The following is a 26946-nucleotide window of genomic DNA, read 5'->3' as shown; positions in this document are numbered from 1 at the left end:
ACGTTTCTCCTTGCTAGAAGAAGTGAAAAAAATCATCTTAAAAAAACAGACTGGATTATAACTCTGTACACTGTATTTTGATTTCAGAATTGGGGAAATTAATTCACTTTTCAACATCTCATTCTCATACATTTAATAAATTTTGGGAAAACAGTTAAAAATGGAAGCTAGTTAGTTTTTTAAAAAAAATAATCATTAAGGTTTTATTAGTGAAGCCACAGTTATAAAACAAGACATTTCAAGCATTAAAATAGTTGATAGGAAAATATCATGCAACACGAACTAGCGTGTAGGCAAACAATGATTATTCAGGTACGTGTTCCCAAAAGAAACTGGCTCTAAAAATTAATCCTTGTGCTGTTTTGCCACATTCTTTAAATGTTCCATATCCCAAAACTTCTGCTAGTTGGTAGCTTTTCTTTGGCCCAATTCGAATTGTGGTTGGGCATGCAATGTTAAGAGCAGTGCCTATTTAATAAGACATTTAGCAAATGAAAACATCACAGCATTATGCTTCAGTATCTCACACCATCCATGCTGGGTAGACGTTTGTCCCTAGAGGACCCTATTCACAAGCCCTTCCTCCCCCAAAAAAGATTGACCCAGATTTCACAATACTAGGAGCGCAAAGATGTACACGTCTCATGTTTTTTATATATTGTGCCTGAACTTGCCGTCAACTACTGAGACCAGTTCTAAGAAAGGAATGTAAAGAAAGCTGCTTTTTGGAAGAATTGCTCTGTTCTTCAGACTTTAATTGGCTGGTCCTGAGAGAGTCCCGTTTCTTCTTCTTCACAATCTGTACAATGATACACAGGTAGAGATTTAACAGGGAAGACCCTGTAAACAGTCCGCTATTTCATCCCCTCCTACCTATTTCTAGGCCACCTGTTTCTATGTTTGATTTCTAGGCCACCCTTCTCCGGAGATTCACAGCAGCTTACTACATAAAGATAAATACATAAAACAGTAGAAACGAAATATTAAGCTAGTTTAAAAACTAAATCCTTTAAACATGCTAAAATCAATTAACAAATCTAAAAACTCCTATTCATTAAAACCATTCAATCACATCCATCCCTATCTCTATCATAACATGGGCTGGGGCAGAGTGTCTATATGCAACAGCCCCAAGCCTGCCGACAAAGCATTCAGCATTTTTCAAAAGGCCGGGAGAGTGGAAGCAGTGTGAATCATTCTAAAGAGCCGGAGCAGAGATATAGGAATAGAAGAAAGGTATAGGAGATATAGAAGAGCAATAGGACAGGGGACGGAAGGCACTCTAGTGCACTTGTACTCGTCCCTTACTGACCATGTGATTAGTACCTTGGCCAACCACAAGTCAACTCACTGACCAATCCTGGGACTCACTTTAAAAATAGGCAAGAGAGTAAGAACAGGAAGTTAAACAAGGCATGAGCAAAAGCTGGTTGGTTCTATCAAAAGATAAACTCACTTGTGCATCATCGATTCCACAGCTCCATTTTTCAAAAACTCTGAAGACCTGAAAAAGAAGACAGAAATTAAATGTACTCAAATAAAGTCTAGGGCCATTTTAAATGTGGATAGTATGTGGCAATGTTCAGTCTATATACACTGCTCAAAAAAATAAAGGGAACACTTGAAGAACACAATATAACTCCAAGTAAATCAAACTTCTATGAAATCAAACTATCCACATAGGAGGAAGCAACACTGATTGACAATCAATTTCCCATGCTGTTGTGCACATTCAACAGAACAAAGTATTCAATGAGAATATTTCATTCATTCAGATCTAGGATGTGTTATTTGAGTGTTCCCTTTATTTTTTTGAGCAGTATATATAGTAAGATTGAAAAGGACAGGGGACTAAGAGCAAGTTCTGTTCTCAAGAACCCTGTACATCTGTTTCCATTTTAAAGATGCTCATATATTATAATTATGTATTACATTTGTATGCCGCCCCTCTCCGTAGACTCGGGGCGGCTCACAACAATAGTGGCAAAACAATATGTAATACAAATCTAATAATTTAAACTAAACCCCCATAATTTAAAAACATGCACACAACACACCATACATAAACAATATAGGCCTGGGGAAGTTATTTCAGTTTCCCCATTGTGCATGAATATATTGAGAAATCAGCTGAATGTTTACAATGGTTAGAAATCTTGACATACTCTACTGGAGAAAGTAGGGACATCTATGCGGCCCCAAGTTGTTACATTGACAGGCTTGAGTGTCTGCATAGAATTGGTGCTAATTCCACAGGGGGGGGGGGGGGGAGAGACAAGATGGCTTTTGTTTCTGTGTACCGAAATCTTCTATCAACATTCCTTGGAAGCACATTGTCTGAACAATGAAGCAAATGTTAAATGAAACAATTAACAATTTTTAAGACTGCATTCTGTCATAAATCTCACTGGATGTGTCCGGGCCAATCGGTATCTCAAGGGAGGAGGTTGAGATAGAAGAAAATGGACAACTGATTTTACGTAAGTTATAATCCAGTGTTTCCCAACCTTGGCAACTTGAAGATATCTGGACTTCAACTCCCAGAATTCCCCAGCCAGTGAATGCTGGCTGGGGAATTCTGGGAGTTGAAGTCCAGATATCTTTAAGTTGCCAAGGTTGGGAAACACTGTTGTAATTCAATTCAATTCAATTCAATTCAATTTATTACATTTGTATGCCGCCCCTCTCCGAAGACTCGGGGCGGCTGATAACAATAATAAAAACAATATTCCAGCGAAAATAAATCTAATATTAAAAAGCACATAAAACCCTATCATATTTTTAAAAAGCAAACAACATATACATACCCAAACATAAATATGAAAAAGCCTGGGGGAAAGGTGTCTCATCTCTCCCATGCCTGGCGGTATAGATGGGCCTTGAGTAATTTACGAAAGACAAGGAGTGTGGGGGCAGTTCTAATCTCCGGGGGGGAGTTGATTCCAGAGGGACGGGGCTGCCACAGAAAAAGCTCTTCCCCTGGGGCCCGCCAAACAACATTGTTTGGTCGACGGGACCTGAAGAAGGCCAACTCTGTGGGACCTTATCGGTCGCTGGGATTCGTGCGGTAGCAGGTGGTTCCGGAGTTACTCTGGTCCAATGCCATGCAGGGCTTTAAAGGTCATAACCAACACTTTGAATTGTGACCGGAAACTGATCGGCAGCCAATGCAGGCCATGGAGTGTTGCAGAAACGTGGGCGAATCTAGGAAGCCCCAAGATGGCTCTCGCGGCCGCGTTCTGCCCGATCTAAAGTTTCCGAACACTTTAATCCAGTGTTTTTCAACCGGTGTGCCGCGGCACACTGGTGTGCCGCGAGACATGATCAGGTGTGCCGCGACGCTCAGCTTCTGAGACCGGAAGCTGAGCTTTATTCTCCGCGCCCAGCTGGAGCTTCCCTGGCAGGGGCGGCAACAAATCTCCTTTGGGGTCCGGCGGGAGGGCACTGGCAGTGGGAACGGGAGGCTGCCAGCTGCAGCGGCCCCGGGCAATCGCCGGGGAATGGCGGCGGCAAGCAAGAACTCCAGGGCGGAGGCAACGGCAGCGCCCTGCCCAGCTGGAGCTTTCCTGGTGGGGGTGGCAACAATTGTCCTTTGCGGCCTGGCGGGAGGGCCCCAAATTTGTTCAATTTGTGCCAGCACACCCCAAAATGCCCCCGTGCACCCTTTTCCAGGGGTGCGCAGAGAGCCGCGGCCACCCGCCCGCCTGCCCGATTTCCCTCCGCGCGGCTGGGGACGCGGATCCACCGCCCTCACCAGTCCGATCTCCCTCCACCCGGCTGGGGAGGTGGATTCGCCGCCCCCGCCAGCCCGATTTCCCTCCGGTGGCTGGGGACGCGGATCCACCGCCCTCACCAGCCCGATCTCCGTCCACCCGGCTGGGGAGGTGGATTCGCCGCCCCCGCCAGCCCAATTTTCCTCCGCGCAGCTGGGGACACGGATCCACCGCTCTTGCCAGCCCAATCTCCCTCCACCCGGCTGGGGAGGTGGATTCGCCGCCCCCGCCAGCCCGATTTCCCTCCGGTGGCTGGGGACGCGGATCCACCGCCCTCACCAGCCCGATCTCCCTCCACCCGGCTGGGGAGGTGGATTCGCCGCCCCCGCCAGCCCAATTTTCCTCCGCGCGGCTGGGGACACGGATCCACCGCTCTTGCCAACCTGATCTCCCTCCACCCGGCTGGGGAGGTGGATTCGCCGCCCCCGCCAGCCCAATTTTCCTCCGCGCGGCTGGGGACACGGATCCACCGCTCTTGCCAACCTGATCTCCCTCCACCCGGCTGGGGAGGTGGATTCGCCACCCCCGCCAGCCCGATTTCCCTCCGCGCGGCTGAGGATGCAGATCTACCGCCCTCGCCAGCCTGATCTCCCTCCGTGGGGGGGGGGGGCGACGAACAGACGACCGGGGGATGTCCGTCCGTGTTAGGTGGTGCAGGGCAGGCACAGGCAACCCCAGGGGAGAACAAGGGAGGGAGAAAAAGGAAAGAGAGAGAAAGGGAGGGAGAGAAAATTGAATGAAGGAGGGAGAGAAAGAAAGAGTAAGAGGTAGAAAGGATAGAGAAAAAGGAAGAGAAAGGGGGAGAAAGGAAAGAGGGAGGAAGGGGGGAGAGAAAGAAGATATGAAGGAAGGAGAAAAAGAAAGAGAGATAGAAAGGAAAGAGGGAGAGAAAGGAATGAAAGAGAAAGGGGGAGAGAGAGAAAGAGAGATAGCAAGAGAGAGAGAGAGATAGCAAGAGAGAGAGAGATACAAGAGAGAGAGAGAGAGAGAGAAAGATAGCAAGAGAGAGAGAGCAAGGGGGGGAACGAGGGAGAAAGAAACACAGAGGGAGGGAAGGAGGGAGAGAGAAAGAGAGGAAGGAAGGGAGAAAGAAAGAAGGATGGAGAGAGAAAGGAAGGAAGGAAGAGAGAGAAAGAGGGAGGGAGAGAGAAATAGAGCGGAAGGGAGGAAGAGAGATTTTTTTGTCCAAACTTTTTTTACAACCCCCCCCCCCCCCTCAATGTTCCACAGGATTTTGAAAATATGAAAAATGTGCCGCGGCTCCAAAAAGGTTGGGAAACACTGCTTTAATCAGTCTCAGGTTGCTGCTGGTAAGAATATGAATGGCATACCGGTAGCGAAAGTTGAGCTGCGCATGCAGCTTCACTTCTGCTGTGGGTGCACGCATGCACAGGAAGCAAAATCTCACGAGGGGCTGAGCGCACATGCAAGATTTCAGTGGGCCTTTTTTTGCTTCCTCACATGCGCAGAAATCTTGCAAGTGCGCGCATATGCCTCCCCTTGCGACATTTTTCTTTTTCTACATGTGCAGAAGCAAAATCATGCTGGGATGCATGCGCGCCCACAGCAAAGGCAAAGCTGTATGCGCAGCGCACCGATAGTGGCCAAATTGGGAATCCCGCCCTGGTTGTAATGTATTCCTACAGGAAAAGCAAAATACAAATTTAACATATTTACCTACATACTGTTTCTTCACACATGAAGTTTGGAAACTTCAACTTGTCTAAAATGCAGCCGCGTGAGCAGTCTTGGGCCTTCCAAGAAATGCCCACATCTCACCATCACTCCGTGAACGGCATTGGCTACCAATTTGTTTCCGGGCATAATTCAAAGTGTTGGTTATGACCTATAAAGCCCTACATGGCATAGGACCAGATTATCTCCGAGACCGCCTTCTGCCGCACAAATTATTATTATTATTTATTAGATTTGTATGCCGCCCCTCTCCGTAGACTCGGGGCGGCTCACAGCAATAATAAAGACAATGTAAAACAAATCTAATAATTTAAAAAACACTAAAAACCCCATTATTAAGAGCAAACATACACACAAACATACCATGTATAAACTGTATAGGCCCGGGGGAGATGTCTCAATTCCCCCATGCCTGACGGCAGAGGTGGGTTTTAAGAAGTTTACGAAAGGCAAGGAGGGTGGGGGCAGTTTTAATCTCTGGGGGGAGCTGGTTACAGAGGGTCGGGGCCGCCACAGAGAAGGCACTTCCCCTGGGTCCCGCCAAACGACATTGTTTAGTCGACGGGACCTGGAGAAGGCCAACTCTGTGGGACCTAACCGGTCGCTGGGATTCGTGCGGCAGAAGACGGTCCCGGAGATATTCTGGTCCGATGCCATGAAGGGCTTTATAGGTCATAACCAACACTTTGAATTGTGACCAGAAACTGATCGGCAGCCAATCCCAGCGACAGGTGAGGTTCCACAGATTGTTGAATGATTGGTTTGATAGGTTTTCTTTTAATTGAATTTAATGGTTGTTTTAAATGTATTATTAATTGGATTCATATTATTGTTCTGTTTTTGTACAAGCTGTGAACCTCCCTGAGTCCTCGGAGAGGGGCGGCATACAAATCCAATTAAATAAATAAATAAATAAAATACAACTTTTTAGAGAAATGCAAAAAATCTACTATGAAAGTGTTTAAACCTCAGACTTTCAGTACCTTTTTCATAGCTGTGGAGATGGCTGAAATCTGAAATTCTGCTTTGGTCACCCATCGGCATGCTGGCAGTTCCACATTCCTATTCCAATTTTCCTCCCCATTGTCCACGTTCAAAAAATAGATCAAGTACGTTTGGCGGATGTGGGAGAAGATATGTAGAACCTAGGGAAGGAGTGGTGGATATGTGGATGGATCCTGCAACTCAATATTATGATGGGCAGAAGCAAGACACTGTATGGTAGAGATAGAAACTAAATAGAATACCCTATGAGACTAGACTAGACTTTCAATCCTGGGCCTAGAAATCCTAGAACTAAGACGCCTTAAACAAGATCTAAGTATTGCCCACAAGATCATACGCTGCAACGTCCTGCCTGTCGGCGACTACTTCAGCTTCAACCACAACAACACAAGAGCACACCACAGATTCAAGCTTAATATTAACCACTCCAAACTTGACTGTAAAAAAATATGATTTCAGTAACCAAGTTGTTGAAGAGTGGGACTCATTACCGGACTCCATAGTGTCATCCCCAAAACCACAACACTTTACCCTTAGATTATCTACGGTTGACCTCTCCAGATTCCTAAGAGGTCAGTAAGGGGCGAGTACAAGTGCACTAGAGTGCCTTCCGTCCCCTGCCCTATTGCTCTCCTATATCTCCTATACCTTTCTTCTATTCCTATATCTCTTCTTCTATTCTTTCATTGATATGTTCTATTACTATATCTTCTTTTCTATTATTTCTTAGATATATTTTACTATGAGTATCTCCTCTATAACCTTCATCATGTATTTTACTATGTGTATATAGATATATACCCACTAAAACCCTCATTGTGTATTGGATGAAATAAATAAATAAATAAAAATAAATAAATAAAATAAAATGCCCCAGGAACAGGAATCCTTGGAGTTTTCTTTTCTAACCTTTAGTCTTTCCTGCTTTGATACAAGGAGGTGCAGGGACTTGATATCTGGACATAGGAGCAAAGATGAAGAAAATATATTCTGCTGCATGGAACCATACTTTATAACAATTTGGAAAAGGCTAAAATTGAAATTAAGAACAACATTTTTGTAACCTTGCAAGTTTTAAAAGTCTTAGTGTTCTGCCGGGCTCTATGGTATGAGTCTCCCGAAAATTCAAGGGTACAAATTTCAGACACACACACACACACGCTTGAAAGTTCAAAAACAATGTTCTTTATCACAAAAATTCAAAAGAAACAAAGCACCCTTTTTGTATTGCAAAGAGCACTCGTCCCAAAACAACCTGGTAGTCTGTACAATTCCCTTAATCAGTCCTTAAGTACTTAGCTAGCAGCTGTGAAGGAAAGTCACAGCCCTCCTTCTTCCACAAAGTGAAACACACACACTTTGCTCTGCTTTGGTTTCAAAGTCGTGAAAAATCAACAAAGTCCGGAAACAGCAAGGCACCATCCTGAAGAACAACGATCAGATAATCTTCCACAATGGCCAAGCCAGCATGCTGCTATTTATATCAGCAGCTCTAATTGCTGGAGCCCCACCCAAACACAGGTGGCCTCTCTTATCTCCTGTAATATTTCTTCAATTGGTCTCTTCGATGCATAATTCTGTGCATGCGTGGGTCTAAAACTTCCTCATCCGAATCGACTGAAGATAATGGAGATTGGCTTCCTGGGCTGTGTGCCAAGCCCCCCTCTTCCAAGTCACCCCCACCTTCTTCGTCGTCCGAGGAAACTGCACTACCTGACTCTGTCGGCAATAAAACAGGCCTATGACATGTTGACGTTTCCCCTGCATCCACTTCCACATTCCTTGGGGCAGGAGGTGGGCCAGAGCCAACCACAACACTTAGTAAGACAATAAATGATACATTCTGCTGCCCGCATTTCTGGGGGAACTAATTTCATTGCTATGTAGCTATATCTGTTTGCAACCTTGGCTAATTTCAATATCCAACAACCCCGGATGTAGTAAATTCATCTTGGTTCCATACATCCTACTCTACAAAACTTTATTAAAATTGTAAATAGCAATAGAACTTCTAATGCTAATGCTACGCCAAAGTGAACTGGGCTGAAAATACAAGACACAGCAAAAACATGTGAGAAACCTCTTGGAAGACTGGCTAATGATGGTGGATTATAAAAGCATTCCCAATTCCTATCTGGGATCCAATTTACCTCTCCGACATATTGTAGTTGTCCCACTGCCAAGTCATTGCCAAGCGAGGCTTGGAGGTGATCGGCCAGGATCACTTTCTGTTGCTTTTCCTGCCCTGGATCAAGAAGAATGCTAGGAAACTCCCACAGTCCAGCTAGCAGACCTACGAGAAAATGTCCAATCAGTGCAATTTAATATTACATGTGTGAACTTGAACTTTCTGCTTCAAAAAATGAAAGCTATTGAAATGCTGCACGCTTCCAACTCGATTGTTATTTCTTAGTAAATAATAATAATAATAATAATAATAATAATAATGATAATAATGATGATAATAATAATAATAATAATAATAATTTATTAGACTTGTATGCCGCCCCTCTCTGAAGACTTGGAGCAATGTAGTTCTCTGTTAAAAGTAGTCTTTCCCTCCCTTAGATAAAGGGATTCAATAAATTTGGTTATTCAAACATTTTCTCAATGAGAGTCGAAAAACATGATATTAATCAAAAGATGTTGGGCCACCCCATTGGATAGTATCTGGAATGGACATACAAATAAATTGGCCCTTGGTTCAGACCTAAAGATGCTCACATATTTGTAGTTTCCTATTCAAAGTTACCAAGAGAAAATTGGTTTCTTTATCCTAAGAAAAGCCCCTAAAAACCTTCAGAGAAACAATCCTATCTGGTAATTTCCTTTTTTTAGATAGACACAATCAAGATCCAAATTTCTATAACTGCTACAGAACTAAAGCTGGAGATGTAGCCTTAGTTGACAAAGCTTAGCCTTCCTTAGTTTCTTCTTCAGCTGGTGGGTTACTTAGTCATTCATACATTCATTCATTCATTCACTCACTCCCAAATTTATATGCTGCTCTTCTCTTAATAGACTCAGGGTGGCTTACAGAATAAAATAGTACAATTTAAAATACTCCAGTAAAAAATAAAACAAGTAAAAATTTTAAAACCCCATATAAACAACAAACATTGGTACTTCTACTTAAGAACTTAATTCATTCCGTGACCAGGTTCTTAAGTAGAAAAGTTTGTAAGTAGAAGCAATTTTTCCCATAGGAATCAATGTAAAAGCAAATAATGTGCGCAAACCCATTAGGAAAGAAATAAAAGAAATCAAATTTGGGTGGGAGGAAGAGGAGGAGGAGAGTCGGTGCCGAAGGAAGAAGGTGAGGTAAAGGGAATCAAAAAAATCCAAAACTTTAAGGCTTAAAAAAAAAAAGAGGGACTCTGAGGTGGCGAGGAGGAGCACACGCCTTCCATATACCTGGCGCAAAGCTGCCTCCCATACACTGTGCCAGAGAGAGAAACCCAGGGGGAATGGCAGGAAACTGGCCGGGCCTTTATGCCGTTCTCAAATTTCTTGGGAAATTTTTCCAGGCTCGTGTTCTTAAGTAGAAAATGGTTCTTAAGAAGATGCAAAAAAATCTTGAACACCCGGTTCTTATCTAGAAAAGTTCGTAAATAGCGGCGTTCTTAGGTAGAGGCACCACTGTACAATCATCACACATTCATACTACTGGCCAGAGCAGGAACTTCCGCTCAATGGCCCCAGACTTGCTGACATAAGTGTGTTTTCAACGCCTTTTGAACGGTGAGGAGAGTGGGGTCAGTATGAATCTCTGGGGAGGAGTTGGTTCCAGAGGAGTGGAGCCGCAACAGAAAAGGATCTTCCCTGTGGTCCCGCCAGCCAACATTGCTTGGCCGATAAGTCCCAGAGAAAGCCTACTCTGTGCGACCTAATCGGTTGTTGGGACATGTGAGGCAGAAGACCTCACATGTCTCACCGTTCAAAAGGAGAAGACCTCACATGTCCCATAAATAATCTGGTCCTAAGCCATGTAGGGCTTGGCTTAGGACTCAGCTGGGTTACCTGAGCTGGTCCTCTTCACAAGAAAGAACTCTGGATCCCCATCACTGCCTCTCCTCTGCAGTACACATGTGGCTGTGTGTTCTATTCTGGGCTGCTTCTTGGTAGTCTTCCTTGGGAAATTAGTGACACCAAGGCTGGGTTCCCACGGTACTGAAGGAGGCAGGCAGAGGGAACAGCTCCCCAAGGCAGCAGCTGATAATGAGAAGGAAGCAGTAGGTGATCAGCCAAACTCTGAAATGCTGATGGTAGCAGGAGTAGCGCTTCATTATAATCTCTTTTCATGGACATCTAGGACAGGAAAGCTTGGCTTGGCAAGAAGAACCACAGTTCCTCTGACTCGGCCCATCCCATGGTGACAAAGTTTAACCAAACTCCCGCCCTCCCTTCCCGAGAAGGCCTAAATTAATAAACATAACAGAAGGCATTTAAAGTAGCAATATTAATATTAATTAATAAGTTTAATATTAAAAATATAGAGTTGAATTTAACAAGAATGTAATTTACATGTGTGGTATTTCTGCTTAGATCTGATTACAGTTAGGATTTTTTATATTTCTGTATTAGATAGACTTCTACGACAAGCGGAGCAATGGTAGCTCCTTAAATGTTTAGTGTTGTATGTCTTTGTTTGTCTTTTTAAAAATTCAATAAAAATAATTTTTTTTTAAAAAAAGTAGCAATATTAACAAGTGTAAAACGAGCATTACACAAAGAGGTTATTTTTTTATCCTTTTGACAATGACCTCCAGATCCCATGATTATGTTCAAAAATGAAAGCTGATTGTCCCCTGCAGCAAAGACAACCTTAGTTTAAAGATGAAAACTTTCCAAACAAGTCCAGCGATAGCGAACCTATGGCAAGGGTACCACAGGTGGCACGCAGAGCCATATCTACTGGCACGCAGGCTGTTGCCCTAGCTTAGCTCCAATGTGCATGTGTGTGCTGGCCAGCTGACTTTTGGCTCGCACAGAGGCTCTGGGAGGGTGTTATTGGCATCCAGGGAGTCTCCGGGGGGGATGCGGGACGGCGTTTTTATCCTTCCCTGGCGTCAGAGAATTTATTTATTTATTTATTTATTTATTGGATTTGTATGCCGCCCCACTCCGCAGACTTGGGGCGGCTAACAACAATGATAAAAACAACATGTAACAATCCAATTTAATAAAACAACTAAAAACCCTTATTATAAAAACCAAACATACACACAAACATACCATGCATAACTTGTAATGGCCTTGGGGAAGGGATATCTTAACTCTCCCATGCCTGGCGACAAAGGTGGGTCTTGAGTAATTTGCGAAAGACAAGGAGGGTGGGGACGTTCTAATCTCTGGGGGGAGTTAATTCCAGAGGGCCGGGGCCGCCACAGAGAAGGCTCTTCCCCTGGGGCCCGCCAAATGACATTGTTTGGTCGATGGGACCTGGAGAAGGCCAACTCTGTGGGACCTTATCGGCCGCTGGGATTCGTGCGGTAGAAGGTGGTTCCGGATGTATTCTGGCCCAATGCCATGTAGGGCTTTAAAGGTCATTACCAACACTTTGAATTGTGACCGGAAACCGATCGGCAGCCTTAGGAACCTGGGGAGGGAGAAATATGACCCTACTAGGCCCACCAGAAGTTGGGAAACAGGCCATTTCTGGCCTCCAGAGAGTCTCCGGGGATAGGGGGAGCTGTTTTCGCCCTTCCCTAGCATTGAATTATGAATGTGGGCATTCACACATGTGCGATAACCTATGTATGCTTTTTCGGCACCCAAGGAAAAAAAGGTTCAGCATCACTGCCCTATGACATGCCTATGACCACGGAGCCGTATCTGCCGGCATGTGAGCCACTGACCAACTCAGCTCCACTGCGCATGTGGGTGTGTCTCCTGATAGCCAAATGGTTTTTGGGTGACACGTGCATGCTATGTCCTCACTTCCTGGGGCCTGTGCCTTCCCCTATCTGTGGAGATTCCACCCCAGGGCTGTTTGGGCACAGAAGGCTTCACACCCCCCCAGCTCCATTTGGGGAAAGGAGGCTTCCCCCCTCCTAGCTCCATTTGGGGATGCGAGACCAAAACCAGGGGGGGATGGGACGGTGTCACGCGGGAATGCATGCAGGGGGCGGGACATGCAGGAGCAGCATTACATTATGGGTGTGGGTACTCGTGTACATGCAACACTGCGTGTGCGCACACTTTCGGCGCACGAGGGGGAAAAGGTTCGCCATCACTGGTAGTAGGCTGTTTGGAGGCACACCCCACATTCAAGCCACTTTTCCCCCACAGGGACATTGTGAAAGCCTTAATAATGAAAAGTAATGTGAAGACCAAAATACAATTTCTCTTGAGGGATTAAACGAGTTGATTTGGGAGCATGTTCACCATTCTGCCCTTCCTTCCTTCCCCTATACATCATCAGGACAACCTTATGTGGAAGAAGGTTAGTTGGGAATTAACCAGTGAAGAAGTTCGGAGAATCTTCCTCGCTTTTATCAAACTTTACTTCTCACTCTCAGTGTCAACAATCATCCTGGTAATAGGAATTCTTCATTAGCACTTACCACATTGCTCCATATCTAACACAGGGAGGCTTTGAGAAGCAGTTTTTCCTAACAGTCTCTTGGTGGAACTTAACTGATGCTTTTCCACCTGCAACGAATAAAGGTTTTTTGTACTGGGAAAAATGTTGGAAGAGTGTGAAGGAAACAATAGGGTGAGATGTGTTTGGAATGACACCAAGACCTGCCTATTTTAGGGTTCAATTAATCATGATTCCAAGTAAAGATTATGCCAAATGAAAAATTGGACTGCAAGGTTTGTTTGCCTTTCTTGTAAATTTTTTCGTAGTAAATAAATTTTAAAAACTCATGCACTCTCCAGAGGTGCAAATTTCAATTTTTAGAACTTTCAGGAGAAACATGGACGTCACAACTTCACAATCGATAGAAAAGCTGCTAGGGGTACAAGGAGCCATGGAAAGATAAATTCTCGGCATAACAAGACAAGATAGAAAGACCTGCAAATGGAATAGAGCAGTGTTTCCCAACCTTGGCTACTTGAAGATATTTGGACTTCAACTCCCAGAATTCCCCAGCCAGCGAACGCTGCCTGGGGAATTCTGGGAGTTGAAGTCCAGATATCTTCAAGTGGCCAAGGTTGGGAAACACTGGAATAGAGAACGAATGGAAGTATGAGATATCACCAAGAGAGTAAAAGAATTGATATGGAAATGATCTGGTCCAGTGCTGAAATCCAATTTTTAAAATTACAGGTTCTGTGGGTGTGGCCTGGTGGGCGTGGCTTAGTGGCCATGGCAGAGGAAGGATACTACAAAATCTTCATTCCCACCCCACTCCAGGGGAAGAATACTGCAAAAAAAATTGAATGTCACCCCTGCTGTAGTTTCTCTAAGCATCAAGATTCATATTATTATTATTTATTATTTATTGGATTTGTATGCCGCCCCTCTCCGCAGACTCGCGGCGGCTAACAACAATGATAAAAAACAATATGTAACAATCCAATTTAATAAGACAACCAAAAACCCTTATTATAAAAACCAAACATACACACAAACATATCATACATAACTTGTAATGACCTAGGGGAAGGAATATCCTAACTCCCCCATGCCTGGCGACAAAGGTGGGTCTTGAGTAATTTGCGAAAGACAAGGAGGGTGGGGGCCGTTCTAATCTCTGGGGGGAGTTGATTCCAGAGGGCCGGGGCCGCCACAGAGAAGGCTCTTCCCCTGGGGCCCGCCAAATGACATTGTTTGGTCGACGGGACCCGGAGAAGGCCAACTCTGTGGGACCTTATCGGCCACTGGGATTCGTGTGGTAGAAGGCGGTTCCGGATGTATTCTGGCCCAATGCCTTGTAGGGCTTTAAAGGTCATTACCAACATTTGAATTGTGACCAGAAACCGATCGGCAGCCAGTGCAGGCCGCGGAGTGTTGCAGAAACGTGGGCGAATCTAGGAAGCCCCATGATGGCCCTTGCGGCCGCATTCTGCACGATCTGAAGTTTCCAAACACTTTTCAAAGGTAGCCCCATGTAGAGAGCGTTGCAGTAATCGAACCTCGAGGTGATGAGGGCATGAGTGACTGTGAGCAATGACTCCCTGGCCAAATAGGGCCGCAACTGGTGCACCAGGCGAACCTGGGCAAACGCCCTCCTCGCCACAGACGAAAGATGATGTTACAATGTCAGCTGTGGATCGAGGAGGACGCCCAAGTTGCGGACCCTCTCTGAAGGGGGTCAATAGTTCTCCCCCCCAGGGTAATGGACGGACAGATGGAATTATCCTTATCTTATCTACTTGTCTTCTTGGAATCTTCATCTATTTCACATATCTATTTTAGTTTAAGATGCAAAGTCAGTGCACCCCACCCCACCCCACAAACAACAAAGCCTCCCTCATATCATTCTTGACAATCTGGGTGGAGCATTCAAACAAACAGGGTGTCCTTACTTGATGGAGAGCTCTGCAGTGCTGTTTCACTGGACATTCCATGCATAATGGGGTCTTGGGAGTACACACAGTTGCACCCAATTCCATCATTGCTTGATTAAAGTCACCTGGATGGCTCTGGTCAACCAGCGTATGGGCTAAAGACCTAAGAACAATAGCATTGTTATTCATTAATGCTATGTACCAATGATGGCTCCAACGTGCATGTGTGTGCCAGCCAGCTGATTTTTGGCTTGTGCATGTTGTGGTTAGCTCTGGCCCAGCTCCTGCCCCAAAGAATGTGCAGATGGATGTAGGAGAGACATCCACATGCCGCAGGCCTGTTTTGCTCCCGATGGAATCTGCCGATGAAGCCTCCTCTGACCAAGGCAGAATGAGTGACAGGGAAGAGGAGAGTTTGGCAGACAGCCCAGGAGGAGATAAATCATCTGTATCATCTTTGGATTCTGAACAAGAATTAATGACACATCCACGCATGCATAGAGTGATGCATAGGAGACAACAACTAAAGGATTATTACAAGAGAAAATGAGGCCAACTGTAGTTGGGTGGGGCTCCAGTAATTAGGGCTGCTGCTATAAATAGCATCGTGTGGGTTTGGCCGTTATGAAAGAGTATCTGATCGCAGTTCGTCAGGAATTCTGTGTTGCTGGTTTCTGGACTTTGTTGATTTTTCACGCCTTTGAAAACAAAGCAGAGCAACATGTGTGTGTGTGTGTGTGTGTGTGTGTGTGTGTGTCTCACTTCCTTGGAAGAAGGGGTGTGAAGTTTCTTCACAGCTGCTAGCTAAGTACTTAAGGACTGATTAAGGGAAATTGTACAGACTTCCCGGTTGTTTTGGGATGAGTGCTCTTTGCAATACAAAAAGAGTGCTTAGTTTATTTTGAATTTTGTGATAAAGAATATTGTTTTGAATTTTCAAACGTCTGTGTGTCTGAAATTTGTACCCTTGAATTTTCGGGAGGCTCCAACCAGAGAGCCCAGCAGAACAGTGCAGAGGCTCTGGAAGGGAGTTTTTGGCTTCCAGAGAGCTTCTGGGGGAATGGGGGAGGGCGTTTTTACTCTCCCCCAGCTCTACGGAAACCTTTGGAGCATGGAGAAGACAAAACAAGAGCCTACTGAGCTCACTAGAAATTGAGAAACAGGCCATTTCCGGCTTCCAGAAGGCCTCCAGGGGGTGGGGGAAATTGTTTTTGCCTCCCCATGTATTGAATTAGGGTTTTGGGCACTCGCGCATGTGCGATAGCATGCACACATACTGTTTCGGCACCCGAGGTAAAATAGGTTCGGCATCACTGCTATATACCATGGGGGTGTGTGTGTGTGTGTGTGTGAATTAAAGTTACAAAAAGACATGGTTCACTTGTTCAAAAGATCTCCCACTATTCCACAAATTGCATTGTGTACAATTTGGCATAATGTGAAACAACCCTGCACTCTAAGGAATGGCTGCGATAACAATTAAATCAACATTTTTTTTCATGAAGTAGGAACTGAATAAATGCGGAGTAACAAGTACCACATTAAAAACGATGCTTACTTTTCTCTTCAAGCTATACTGCATTTTGTTATGTATACACAAAAGTACACCAAAACCCTATTACAACCACCACCAATTTTTTTTTCCACGGAATATATGGCAACACCATTTTCACATCAACAACCATCACAGGATCCCTAAGGTTATGGGATCAAAATTCAGATGCTTGGCAACTGATTCATATTTATAAGTTTCAGCGTTCCAGGGTCATTTGATCACCTTTTGTTACTTTTATTACTTTTGACAGGGGCGGCATACAAATCCAATTAAGTAAGTAAGTAAGTAAGTAAGTAAGTAAGTAAGTAAGTAAGTAAGTAAGTAAGTAAGTAAGTAAGTAAGTAAGTAAGTAAGTAAATAAATAAATAAAGTCAAAAGGGAACCCAGATTCACTTAACAACTCTTGTGAACTGCCCCGAGTCTTGGGAGAAGGGCAGCATACTACTACTACTACTACTACTACTACTAATAATAATAATAATAATAATAATAATAACAACAATAATAACAACAACTGTGTTCTGACTTAACAATTGCAGTGATTGACTTAAAAATGGTGGCCAAAAAGAATAGAGGCAAAAGTCCCTTAACAACTATTTCGCTAAACAACAGAAATGTTGGACTCAGTTGTGGACAACCTGTCTTAACGTTACCCATTGTATGTAAAAACCTCTACAAATCCTTCCTCTGGTGTCAGACGTTAGTTTACTATTTTAGAGCACACTAGACCTAAACTATTAATATGATCTTATATAACTTCAATTTTTAAATTTTTTTAGTAACTCCAGGATGGATTATGGGAAAAACCTAATATCGGCTGTCCTCACCTTACAACCATCCATTTAACATTTAAAGCTACAAAAGCACTGAAAAAAGTGACTTACAACTGGTTGTACTTATGACCTTCCTAGCATCCCCAGTTGCAATGGCAATTTGGATAATAACTAGTATGCATTTACAACAGTTGCACCATCTTGTGGTCACCTGCCCACCATTTGTGACCTTTCCAGCCAGCTTCCAACAAGTAAAGTCAATGGGGGAAACCAGATTCATTTAGCGACTGTATTATTTGCTTAGCAATGATGACTTTTTTTTTTTAATTGGACCCTTAACAACTTAATGGCAGAAATTCTGATCCTAACTGCAGTTGTAAATTTGGGGTTACCTGTATGAATGTTAGTTGCTCAGCAAGTGTCTTGTTTATCTTTTCATCCCATTCTGTAAAAGTCTAACACGTTAACATGACATGACAGACAAAACTTATTACTAAGGTATTAATGTCCTAATATTAGATTACAATTAAGAACCCCACATATATATCTTGACTATAAAAATCTTGATTTATTATGCTGACTACTTCAGGTGTGCCCAAGGCAATGGCTATTGGGAAGGAAGTGCAAATAAGCACTTCTGTTAAATAAAGAAACAATTCATTATTTATCACACTGTTAAGTCACAGGAAAATCTGGCCAACAAATATTTGCACTGAACCCAAGTTTTAAAAGTTCTCTAGAAATGAATGAGAAATTACTTTTCCTCTATAGTGTAGAACCTGATGGCATAAACACAACATTTTAAGAATCTTTCATTTCATTATTTAAATAAGGATTTTGAGGCTTCATAGTTGTGGACAAATTTTTAAACCATGAAAATTATGTATCCTGAAAATTCAGCTATCAGTGCAAGCACTATTTTTAGGGAAGCTATCATCATTCTTTATAGTTTCTGTTCATTCCTCAGCACGTGGTTTAATCCAATCCTGTTCTGCCGGCATGTCTCAACCACCCGTAATTACAGGGTAATTAGTCCAGGAAGACACACACCACACGATAAAAGGAAAACCCAAAAGTTTTTATAAACAGAAAAACAGAAACAGCTCCCTTTTTAAATGTCAAAGGGATTTTCTGGTACACACAAGGCACAGGTTAAATGCAGTCCAATTGCTCACCCAATAACTGGGAAATTGAGTCCAATTCTAAAGTCCAGAAAGTCCACACACACAATCCTGAACAGCAAAAACCATGATCTTGACGAAACAATGAATCAGATAAACTGCCATGAGGCTAAAACACCAGACTGCACTTTTATCTGTAGCATTAATTACAGCAGCCCCACCCAACCACAGGTGGCCTCATTTTCTCTTGTAATAATCCTTCATTTGTTGTCTCCTATGCATCACTCTACGCATGCACGGATGTGTCATTAATTCTTGTTCAGAATCCAGGGATGATACAGATGACTGATCTCCTCCTGGGCTGTCCTCCAAACTCCTCCAAACTCCCCTCTTCCCTGTCACTCATGCTTCCTTGGTCAGAAGAGACTTCGTCGGCAGATTCTACTGGGAGCAAAGCAGGCCTGCGGCATGTGGATGTCTCCCCCACATCCACCTCCACATTCCTTGGGGCAGGAGCTGGGCCGGAGCTAACCACAACAAATCCTAAATGGTTTTTATGTGATTTATAACTTGCTTCTTCTACAGGAACTCAAGGCAGTAGTAATTGGGATTTCTCTTCATTTCATCCAGCAACAATCCGAGTGAACTACACTGGGCAGAGACCTCTTGACTTCAAAGGGACTTCTTACATGCAAAGCACTTTATTCTCTATTGTATGAATTATTGCTTTATAGATCTTAGCAGGATTGAAAGTATTTCCTTACCAGAGTGCGTCTACAGCAGCTGAATTGGCAGGATTCACACCAATGGCTCTTGTACGACACAAAACTCGAGTCACATTTCCATCCACCACTCCGGTCACCTGTTTATTTTGAAGAGAAACCTACCAGTTCATATACTTGTGTCCAGGAACAAATGAGAGAGAAAATAAGACGCTGAATGATAACAAAAGGCACCTTCAACCTGTTTGAATCAACTTCACCAATTTGAAGGGACTGAATTTTAGTTCATTGACTAAACAGCAGTTAAAATCCTACTTTCAAGAAATTATTTGATAGTCCTAAATAAATTAAACTTATTCAGCTTTGGGGCCTCTATTTAGAAAACGAGGGATAACAACAGTATTAAGCTTCCTTACAGAGCTGCTGTACAGGATTAAAATTAGAAAACAAATAGAAAACAATAGAGTATCAATAAAATTTGAGAGCATATGTCAAAGAAGTGCCTCTCCCTGATTTGATAAATTTGTTTGTTTGTTTGTTTGTTTGTTTGTTTGTTTATTTATATGCCGCCCCTCTCCGCAGACTGGGGGCGGCTAACAACTCTAATAAAACAGCATATAATAATAATCCAATACTAAAAACAGTCAAAAACCCATTATTATAAAAACCAAACATGCATACACATATACCATACATAAAATTGTAGATACCTAGGGGAAAGAGTATCTCAATTCCCCCATGCCTGGCGGCAGAGGAGGGTTTTAAGCAGTTTACGAAAGGTAAGGAGGGTGGGGGCAATTCTAATCTCTGGGGGGAGTTGGTTCCAGAGGGTCGGGGCCGCCACAGAGAAGGCTCTTCCCCTGGGTCCCGCCAAACGACATTGTTTAGTTGACAGGACCTGGAGAAGACCCACTCTGTGGGACCTAACTGGTCGCTGGGATTCGTGCAGCAGAAGGCGGTCCCTGAGATAATCTGGTCCGGTGCCATGAAGGGCTTTATAGGTCACAACCAACACTTTGAATTGTGACCGTAAACTAATCGGCAACCAATGCAGACTGCGGAGTGTTGGTGTAACATGGGCATATTTGGGAAAGCCCATGATTGCTCTCGCAGCTGCATTCTGCAAGATCTGAAGTTTCCGAACACTTTTCAAAGGTAGCCCCAGGTAGAGAACGTTACAGTAGTCGAGCCTCGAGGTGATGAGGGCATGAGTGACTGTGAGCAGTGACTCCCGGTCCAAATAGGGCAGCAACTGGTGCACCAGACGCACCAGTCTCTCAAGTCTCTCGCCCTTCCTTCAACACATATAGCATTCTTTCGTTCAACAATTCCCCATAATGAGGCAGAATGGCCTGAGATACATCTGGCTTTTTATGCTTGAGATAGATTTCAATGGGTCTTCTAAACATACTCAGTACCATACAGGCTGTCATCTTAGGTCATCTTAGAAATGTCTGTTCAAATCCTCCACCTCCGATAAAGGGAAGTAGGCTGTTTACAAGGGAGCGGGCCTTTTCAATTGGACCTCCAAGTTATGCAAACCCATCCCCGGGGAAACACATGTTTTGCAACTGATGTATTTTCAATACTAGGCTAAGGCTGTCTGTTCTTCCTTCCAGGCATTTTACAGTTCATGTAGACATCAGGAGCCAAACTAAAATCAAAATATTTATATTTATGTCTGTGTTTGAACATGCATGATAGACCTTTCCTGTTCTACCTAATATATTTTATTGTTCCATTATTTTAATTTTGTGATTGGTCAAAGGAATTTCAATTATTGAAGGTCACCAATATCATTAACTACTAATGTATCTCATCAAACGCATGTGAATAAAGCCATTCTTTCTAAAAAATAAAAGCAACAAGAATAGCCTCCATCTTACTGGTTCTTCTCCATCCTACTGGAAAATATTTCATCTTTTCACTGAATCCTTCCAGCAAGGGAAGATGCCTTTTTTTGGGTCTTAATATACTGCTCAAAAAAATAAAGGGAACACTTAAACAACACAATATAACTCCAAGTAAATCAAACTCCTGTGAAATTAAACTGCCTGCTTAGGAAGCAACACTGATTGACAATAAATTTCACATGTTATCAGCACATTCAACTTTGAACAGAACAAAGTATTCAATGAGAAAATTTCATTCATTCAGATCTAGGATGTGTTTTTTGAGTGTTCCCTTTATTTTGTTTTGAGCAGTGTACATAAACTGGATCCAAATAGAAGAAGCCTAAAGCTGCAAAGGGGCAATTAGATAGAAGATGTTTGAAGAATGGGAATGATCATTTATGCAAAACAGAGACTTAGATGCCCAATGCTATATTCGATATGCCTCCTAAAGCAAAGTTAAATACCCAGAATGATGGCATCATTACCTGGCCGAATGCTATGGATGCAATAGCTCCTGCAGTGTATTTCCCTACTCCCGGAAGCTGCTTCTCCAGTTCTTCTGCTGTCCTTGGCATATGACCTGCCAGTTGTGACATCACCTGTAAAAGACCGGTGAATAAAGCAATCAAATCAAAGGGAAATAAATATCATAAACAGAATGTCTACTATACTCTTAACAAAAAGGTGGTGCTGTATCCATAGTATTTTCAGCACAAGAATGTTTTTATTAAAAAACACATCTCTAAGAGGTTCAGACATACTGCTTAAGGCTAGTAATTCTTTAAGATGTTCCCAACCATGTAGACGTTATTGTAGGGTCTTGAAGACTTGACCTAAGAGCTGGGGTGGCGCAGCAGGTAGAGTGCTGTACTGCAGGCCACTGAAGCTGACTGTAGATCTGCAGGTCAGCAGTTCAAATCTCATCACCGGCTCAAGGTTGACTCATCCTTCCATCCTTCCGAGGTGGGTAAAATGAGGACCCGGATTGTGGGGGCAATATGCTGGCTCTGTTAAAAAGTGCTATTGCTAACATGTTGTAAGCCTCCCCGAGCCTAAGGAGAAGGGCGGCATAAAAATCGAATAAAATAAATAAATAAATAAATAAAATAAATGTGTTGGATGAATCCATTTATAATGAGTGGAATGTGAAAATGACCAATGTTTAGTCTTGTGTTTTTTAAATTTACGGTTAATTTATTGGCTAGCCAATTCTAGTGGAATCAAGAGTTGGGGGTTTTTTTCTTTGTTGTTGGCTTGTTCTTGGATTTAATCCTATATTAACCATCCAGTCTCAATTTGTGAAGGGACTATAAGCCAAAGAAATAGAACTATCTTCTTGCCAAAGCTAAGCACCAAATCCATTCACCCAGTAACTCATTTATAAACTCAAGTACCTTATGTGCACCTTCCTGGAGCCTTTTTCCTCGAGAATAGTAGCCAAGACCTGCCCATAGTTCATTCACTTCCTATTCTCAAACAGAAATGGGGGGGGGGCATATTAAGCCAAGAAGGATAAGTTCATACATATACATTTCCTTTTCCCTTTACAATTAATAAATGTGTGCATATCCATAAACATATTTAAAATCTTTTTACCTCCAATGAAGCTTCAGCTAAATCCTGCAGGGTTGGCCATTTCTACATCACAAAGAAAAACAGCTGTTTATTTGGTGGCTCTGCAAAGCAGAACAGTTGCACAAATTGTTCGGAACCCAGAATGCTGGTTAATGTAAATGAGAATTTGCAAACAAAGAAAGAAGCTCAGCATCACCTGCATCCAACGATTGTAGTAATTAATCACTGAAGCCACTTGGGTTTGCTGGAGCATGATCTCCGATACCCACACTGCAAGCACAAAGGGGAAACAGCAGCATCAGAGAGTGCTGATTAAAGACACACAGATCAAGGAAGCATGATAAAAGAGGTATGCCTCTTAACTACTATACTGGTATTAATAAAAATAATATATACTCAAATACATAGGTTACCCAAATCAACATATTTTATTTATTCATTCATTCATTTATTTGGATTTATATGCCGCCTCTCTCCAAAGATTCGGGGCGGCTTACAACACATAAAAAAGAACAATATAATATAATCGTTTAAATCCAATTAATTTAAAAACTAAATGTACTGGTCTATAAAACCCAATGTAATTTTTAAAAAAATCATACCCAAACAACAATTATACATAACATTAATTGGCCAGGGGGCTAGGGTCGAATCGCCCCAAGACTAGCAGCATAGATGAGTCTTAAGACTCTTGCGGACAGCGAGGAGGGTGGGGGCAGTACAAATCTCTGGGGGGAGCTGATTCCAGAGGGATGGTGCCCCCACAGAAAAGGCTCTCCCAATAGGCCCCGCCAAGCGACATTGTCTGGTTGATGGGACCTGGAGAAGGCCCATCAACTAGACAATGTGGTTTGGTGGGGTCTGGGGGGAGAGCCTTCTCTGTGGGGGCTCCGGCCCTCTGGAATCAGCTCCCCCCGGAGATTAGTACTGCCCTCACCCTCCTTGCCTTCCTGGAGAAGGCCAACTCTGTGGGACCTCGCCGGTCGCTGGGATTCATGCAGCAGAAGTTAGTCCCATAGGTAATCTGGCACAATGCCATGTAGGGCTTTATAGGTCATTACCAACACTTTAAATTGCATCTGGAAACCAGTTGGCAACCAATGCAGTCAAACGCCAATCAAATCACTGGTTTCTTGATGAGAACTGACCACATTTTTCAGCATTTAATATAGTTTGATGGAATAGATCAATTATTGCTCTCACCAGCATATGCTCGTTTGTCATCATCCATTTCGGTTGCAGCCTGCAATACAGGAACAGGAAGAATGAAAACCCAATTCAACAATGATCTCCTTGTTTTAAAGAAAACAAAATATTTCTGACCCACTCCTTATTTTTCCATACCAGTTTCCTCCATGGCAGATCTCGTTTACATTTATTGTACCAAGATAGCAGTCTCTTCTGGAAGTCTCTGATTTCACCTGCATCACTGAATGTGTGAAATAAAGGCTGGGAACTTGGCACTTCTGTAGTCAAGAAAAATTATCATTTTAAAGTTAGCTTTTCTTAGGGTTACGTTGAAGGAACAATCAATCTGGAATTGAATTTTTTGCAAGTTCACTCTCCCAATTTATTTGAATGTATAATCAAAAGATTAAGTTAGGAGTGATCACCCCAAGATGATAATTATTTAAAGATTTAAATTATATTTACTTTTATTTAATTCAATCAATTAACCAGAATAGAGCTGGAAGGGACCTTCAAGGTCTTCTGGTCAAACACTCTGTTCAAGCAAGAGACTCTATAACATTTCAGATAGGTCGCTGTCCAGTCTTTTCTTTAAAACCTCCAGTAATGAAGCACCCACAACTTCTGAAGGCAAGTTGTTCTACTGGTTAATTACCCTCACGATTAGGAGGTTTCTCCTTAATTCCAGATTGCTTTTCTCTTTGATTAGTTTCCATCCATTGTTCCTTGTCTTGCCTTCTTGGTACTTTGGAAACAAGTTGACTCCCTCTTCTTTGTGGAAACCCCTCAAATACTAGAATACTGCTATCATGTCATCCCTATACCTTATTTACTCCCAGACTAGCCATATTCAATTCCTACAACTGTTCTTCATACGTTTTTGTCTCCTGGCCCTTAATCATCTTAGTTGCTCTTCTCTGCACTTTTTCCAAAGCTTAAAACTGAATACAGTATTCCAGATGAGATGTGATCTTACTAAATCCTCAGTAAGAGGATTGCTAAATCCTTACTAAATGCTTAGTAAGACCCACCCCTGGAATACTGCATCCAGTTTTGGTCACCACATTACAAAAAAGAAGTTGAGACTTCATAAAAACACAGTACTACTCTTGTTATTCTGTTTCTTGAGCAAAATCTTTCTTTAGTTCCATTACCTTTGTAAAGTACAAGTCCTTTTTTCGCCTTTCTTGGATGATTTTTGGATTTTCCCAGATTGCTGCACTTTGACGTTTGGCGTTTGCTCATTGCCAAGCTAGGGAGACCATAAAGTATGTTATCATTAAATCAAACTCTTTCCAAATCTTAATGTAACAATTTGTGCAACACTCTGAATTGTACCAAATTTAGTATGTAAACCGATAATCACAAATTACAAATGTGGACAATCTGGAAAAAAAATGCTGTAAGGAGAAATCAAGGCTACAAATGGGAATCTTTTTTTATTCTTGAAACAGATTCATCTGATCACATAAGAGAGGTGAAAATTCCAAAGCTTCTGTAGTGACTCCACAGTGCAAATAAAGGTTTTTCTATATAGAATACAATGGAATTTATAAATAAACTCTGTATAAAAATAAATTACACCAGGCAATCTTCCCCTGTGGCAACCAAATCCCATTTTTCAAAGAGTGTGATTTCCCTTCAATAACCTAAATTAATGCAGACCATTCTACAGTGCCTCGAAAAATAAAGGGAACACTTAAAAAACAGAATATAACTTCAAGTAAATCAAACTTCTGTGAACTACCGTCCCTTCTCCTATTGTCTCTCCTATATCTCATATATCTTCCCTGCTATACCTATATCTTTTTCTGTTATTCTCTCATAGTTATATTTTACTCCTTTATTTTGCCCTCTATTCCCCCTTTAATACATTCTATCTGAGTACTGTATATCCTCTATAACCATCATTGTGTATTATTGTATATTGGACAAAACAAATAAATAAAATAAAATAAAATAAATCAAACTGTCCATTTAGGAAGCAACACTGATTGACAGTCAATTTCACATGCTGTTGTGCAAATGGAATAGTTGTGCAAATGAAATATTCAATGAGAATATTTCATTCATTCAGATCTAGGATGTGTTATTTGAGTGTTCCCTTTTTTTGTTTTTTTGAGCAATATAGTTTTCCATGCCTAACAAAGCCCTCAGCTCCTCTCACACCACGTGCCAACAACATCCCTGGAGGATTGTTTTGTTCTTGCACGCTCAAAAATGGAACAATTATTAGAAAACAGACGTCCTTTCAAAGGAGGCATACAACGTGTCTCCCCCCCCCCCCCCTCCTTTTCTTCTCATCTGTACGGCTCTTTGTAGCCCCAGAGCCGTCACGGAAATGCTACAGGGCTGACCGCGCGCACAAACGGAACAAACACCGAGCTACACAAACGGCAGATTGAAAAAAGGATGCACAACGTCCGCCAACCACAGCGCCACTGTAGGAAGCCTACGCTCTCCAATGGTTACTTTTTTTCTTTCATCGATAAATATCCCTCTTGGGACAGAAATGAAAATAAAGGACAATTTAAGGATTGTATCGTACTCACACGTTTCTTTCCCACAACTGGAGGCAATGCACTTTCTAACGCAATTCTTACTCCGGCGTGTACAAAGAGGGGTGTTTCTAATGAAGTGAGAGGACGCAAGCTGCCCTGCAATTGATCAATTATTTCAAGCAGCAAATAAAGCCGAGACTTAGTTTGTGTTCGTCCTGCAGGTTTTGCAGTTTGGAGGCGCGAAGTTTTAATTCGGCGGAAGCATCGGGGAGGAGCGGAGACTAACTTTTTCCCCACATGGTTTTTATAGATCAGACCGCCAAGTTTTTATTTACGTAGAACTGTGTTTCCCAACCTTGGCAACTTGAAGACATCTGGATTTCAACTCCCAGAATTCCCCAGCCAGTGTTTGCTGGCTGGGGAATTCTGGGAGTTGAAGTCCAAATATCTTCAAGTTGCCAAGGTTGGGAAACACTGACGCAGAAGTCACTTTTCTTCAGTGCTTGATTGAAAAGCCTGTTAGGAATTGAATTAATCCTTGTTAAACTAACCATGTTCATTTGATGAAAAACAACCAAATGTCAGCTGGCCAATTTATGCTTATATATAGTGTGATTGCCTGGCTTCATGTTATTTTTTAATTCACATATTTTATACTGATTTTTTTTAAAAAAAACACTAAG

General features: G+C 42.6%; 1 protein-coding gene across 1 annotated transcript; it reads right to left on the bottom strand.

Annotated features, from left to right (window-relative positions):
• Positions 1-175: 175 nt before the first annotated feature.
• On the bottom strand, positions 176-26646 carry MUTYH (mutY DNA glycosylase). The gene is made up of 16 exons (XM_070748846.1): positions 26315-26646; positions 24917-25014; positions 23919-24040; positions 23778-23817; positions 22771-22844; positions 22596-22637; positions 22394-22465; positions 21485-21598; positions 19147-19244; positions 14952-15096; positions 13040-13127; positions 10494-10685; positions 8624-8766; positions 6452-6613; positions 1457-1504; positions 176-799 (listed from the first exon to the last, which is right to left on the bottom strand). Exons 2-16 carry the CDS (start codon positions 25005-25007, stop codon positions 677-679), a joined length of 1554 nt encoding a protein of 517 aa, XP_070604947.1. The 5' UTR covers positions 25008-25014; positions 26315-26646; the 3' UTR covers positions 176-676.
• Between the last annotated feature and the right edge of the window lie 300 nt (positions 26647-26946).

The sequence above is a fragment of the Erythrolamprus reginae genome, chromosome 3 (genome assembly GCF_031021105.1).
Source record: "Erythrolamprus reginae isolate rEryReg1 chromosome 3, rEryReg1.hap1, whole genome shotgun sequence".
Taxonomy (NCBI): Eukaryota; Metazoa; Chordata; class Lepidosauria; order Squamata; family Dipsadidae; genus Erythrolamprus; species Erythrolamprus reginae.
Note: the sequence above shows the minus strand (reverse complement) of the source record. Positions and strands in the feature narration are given on the sequence as shown.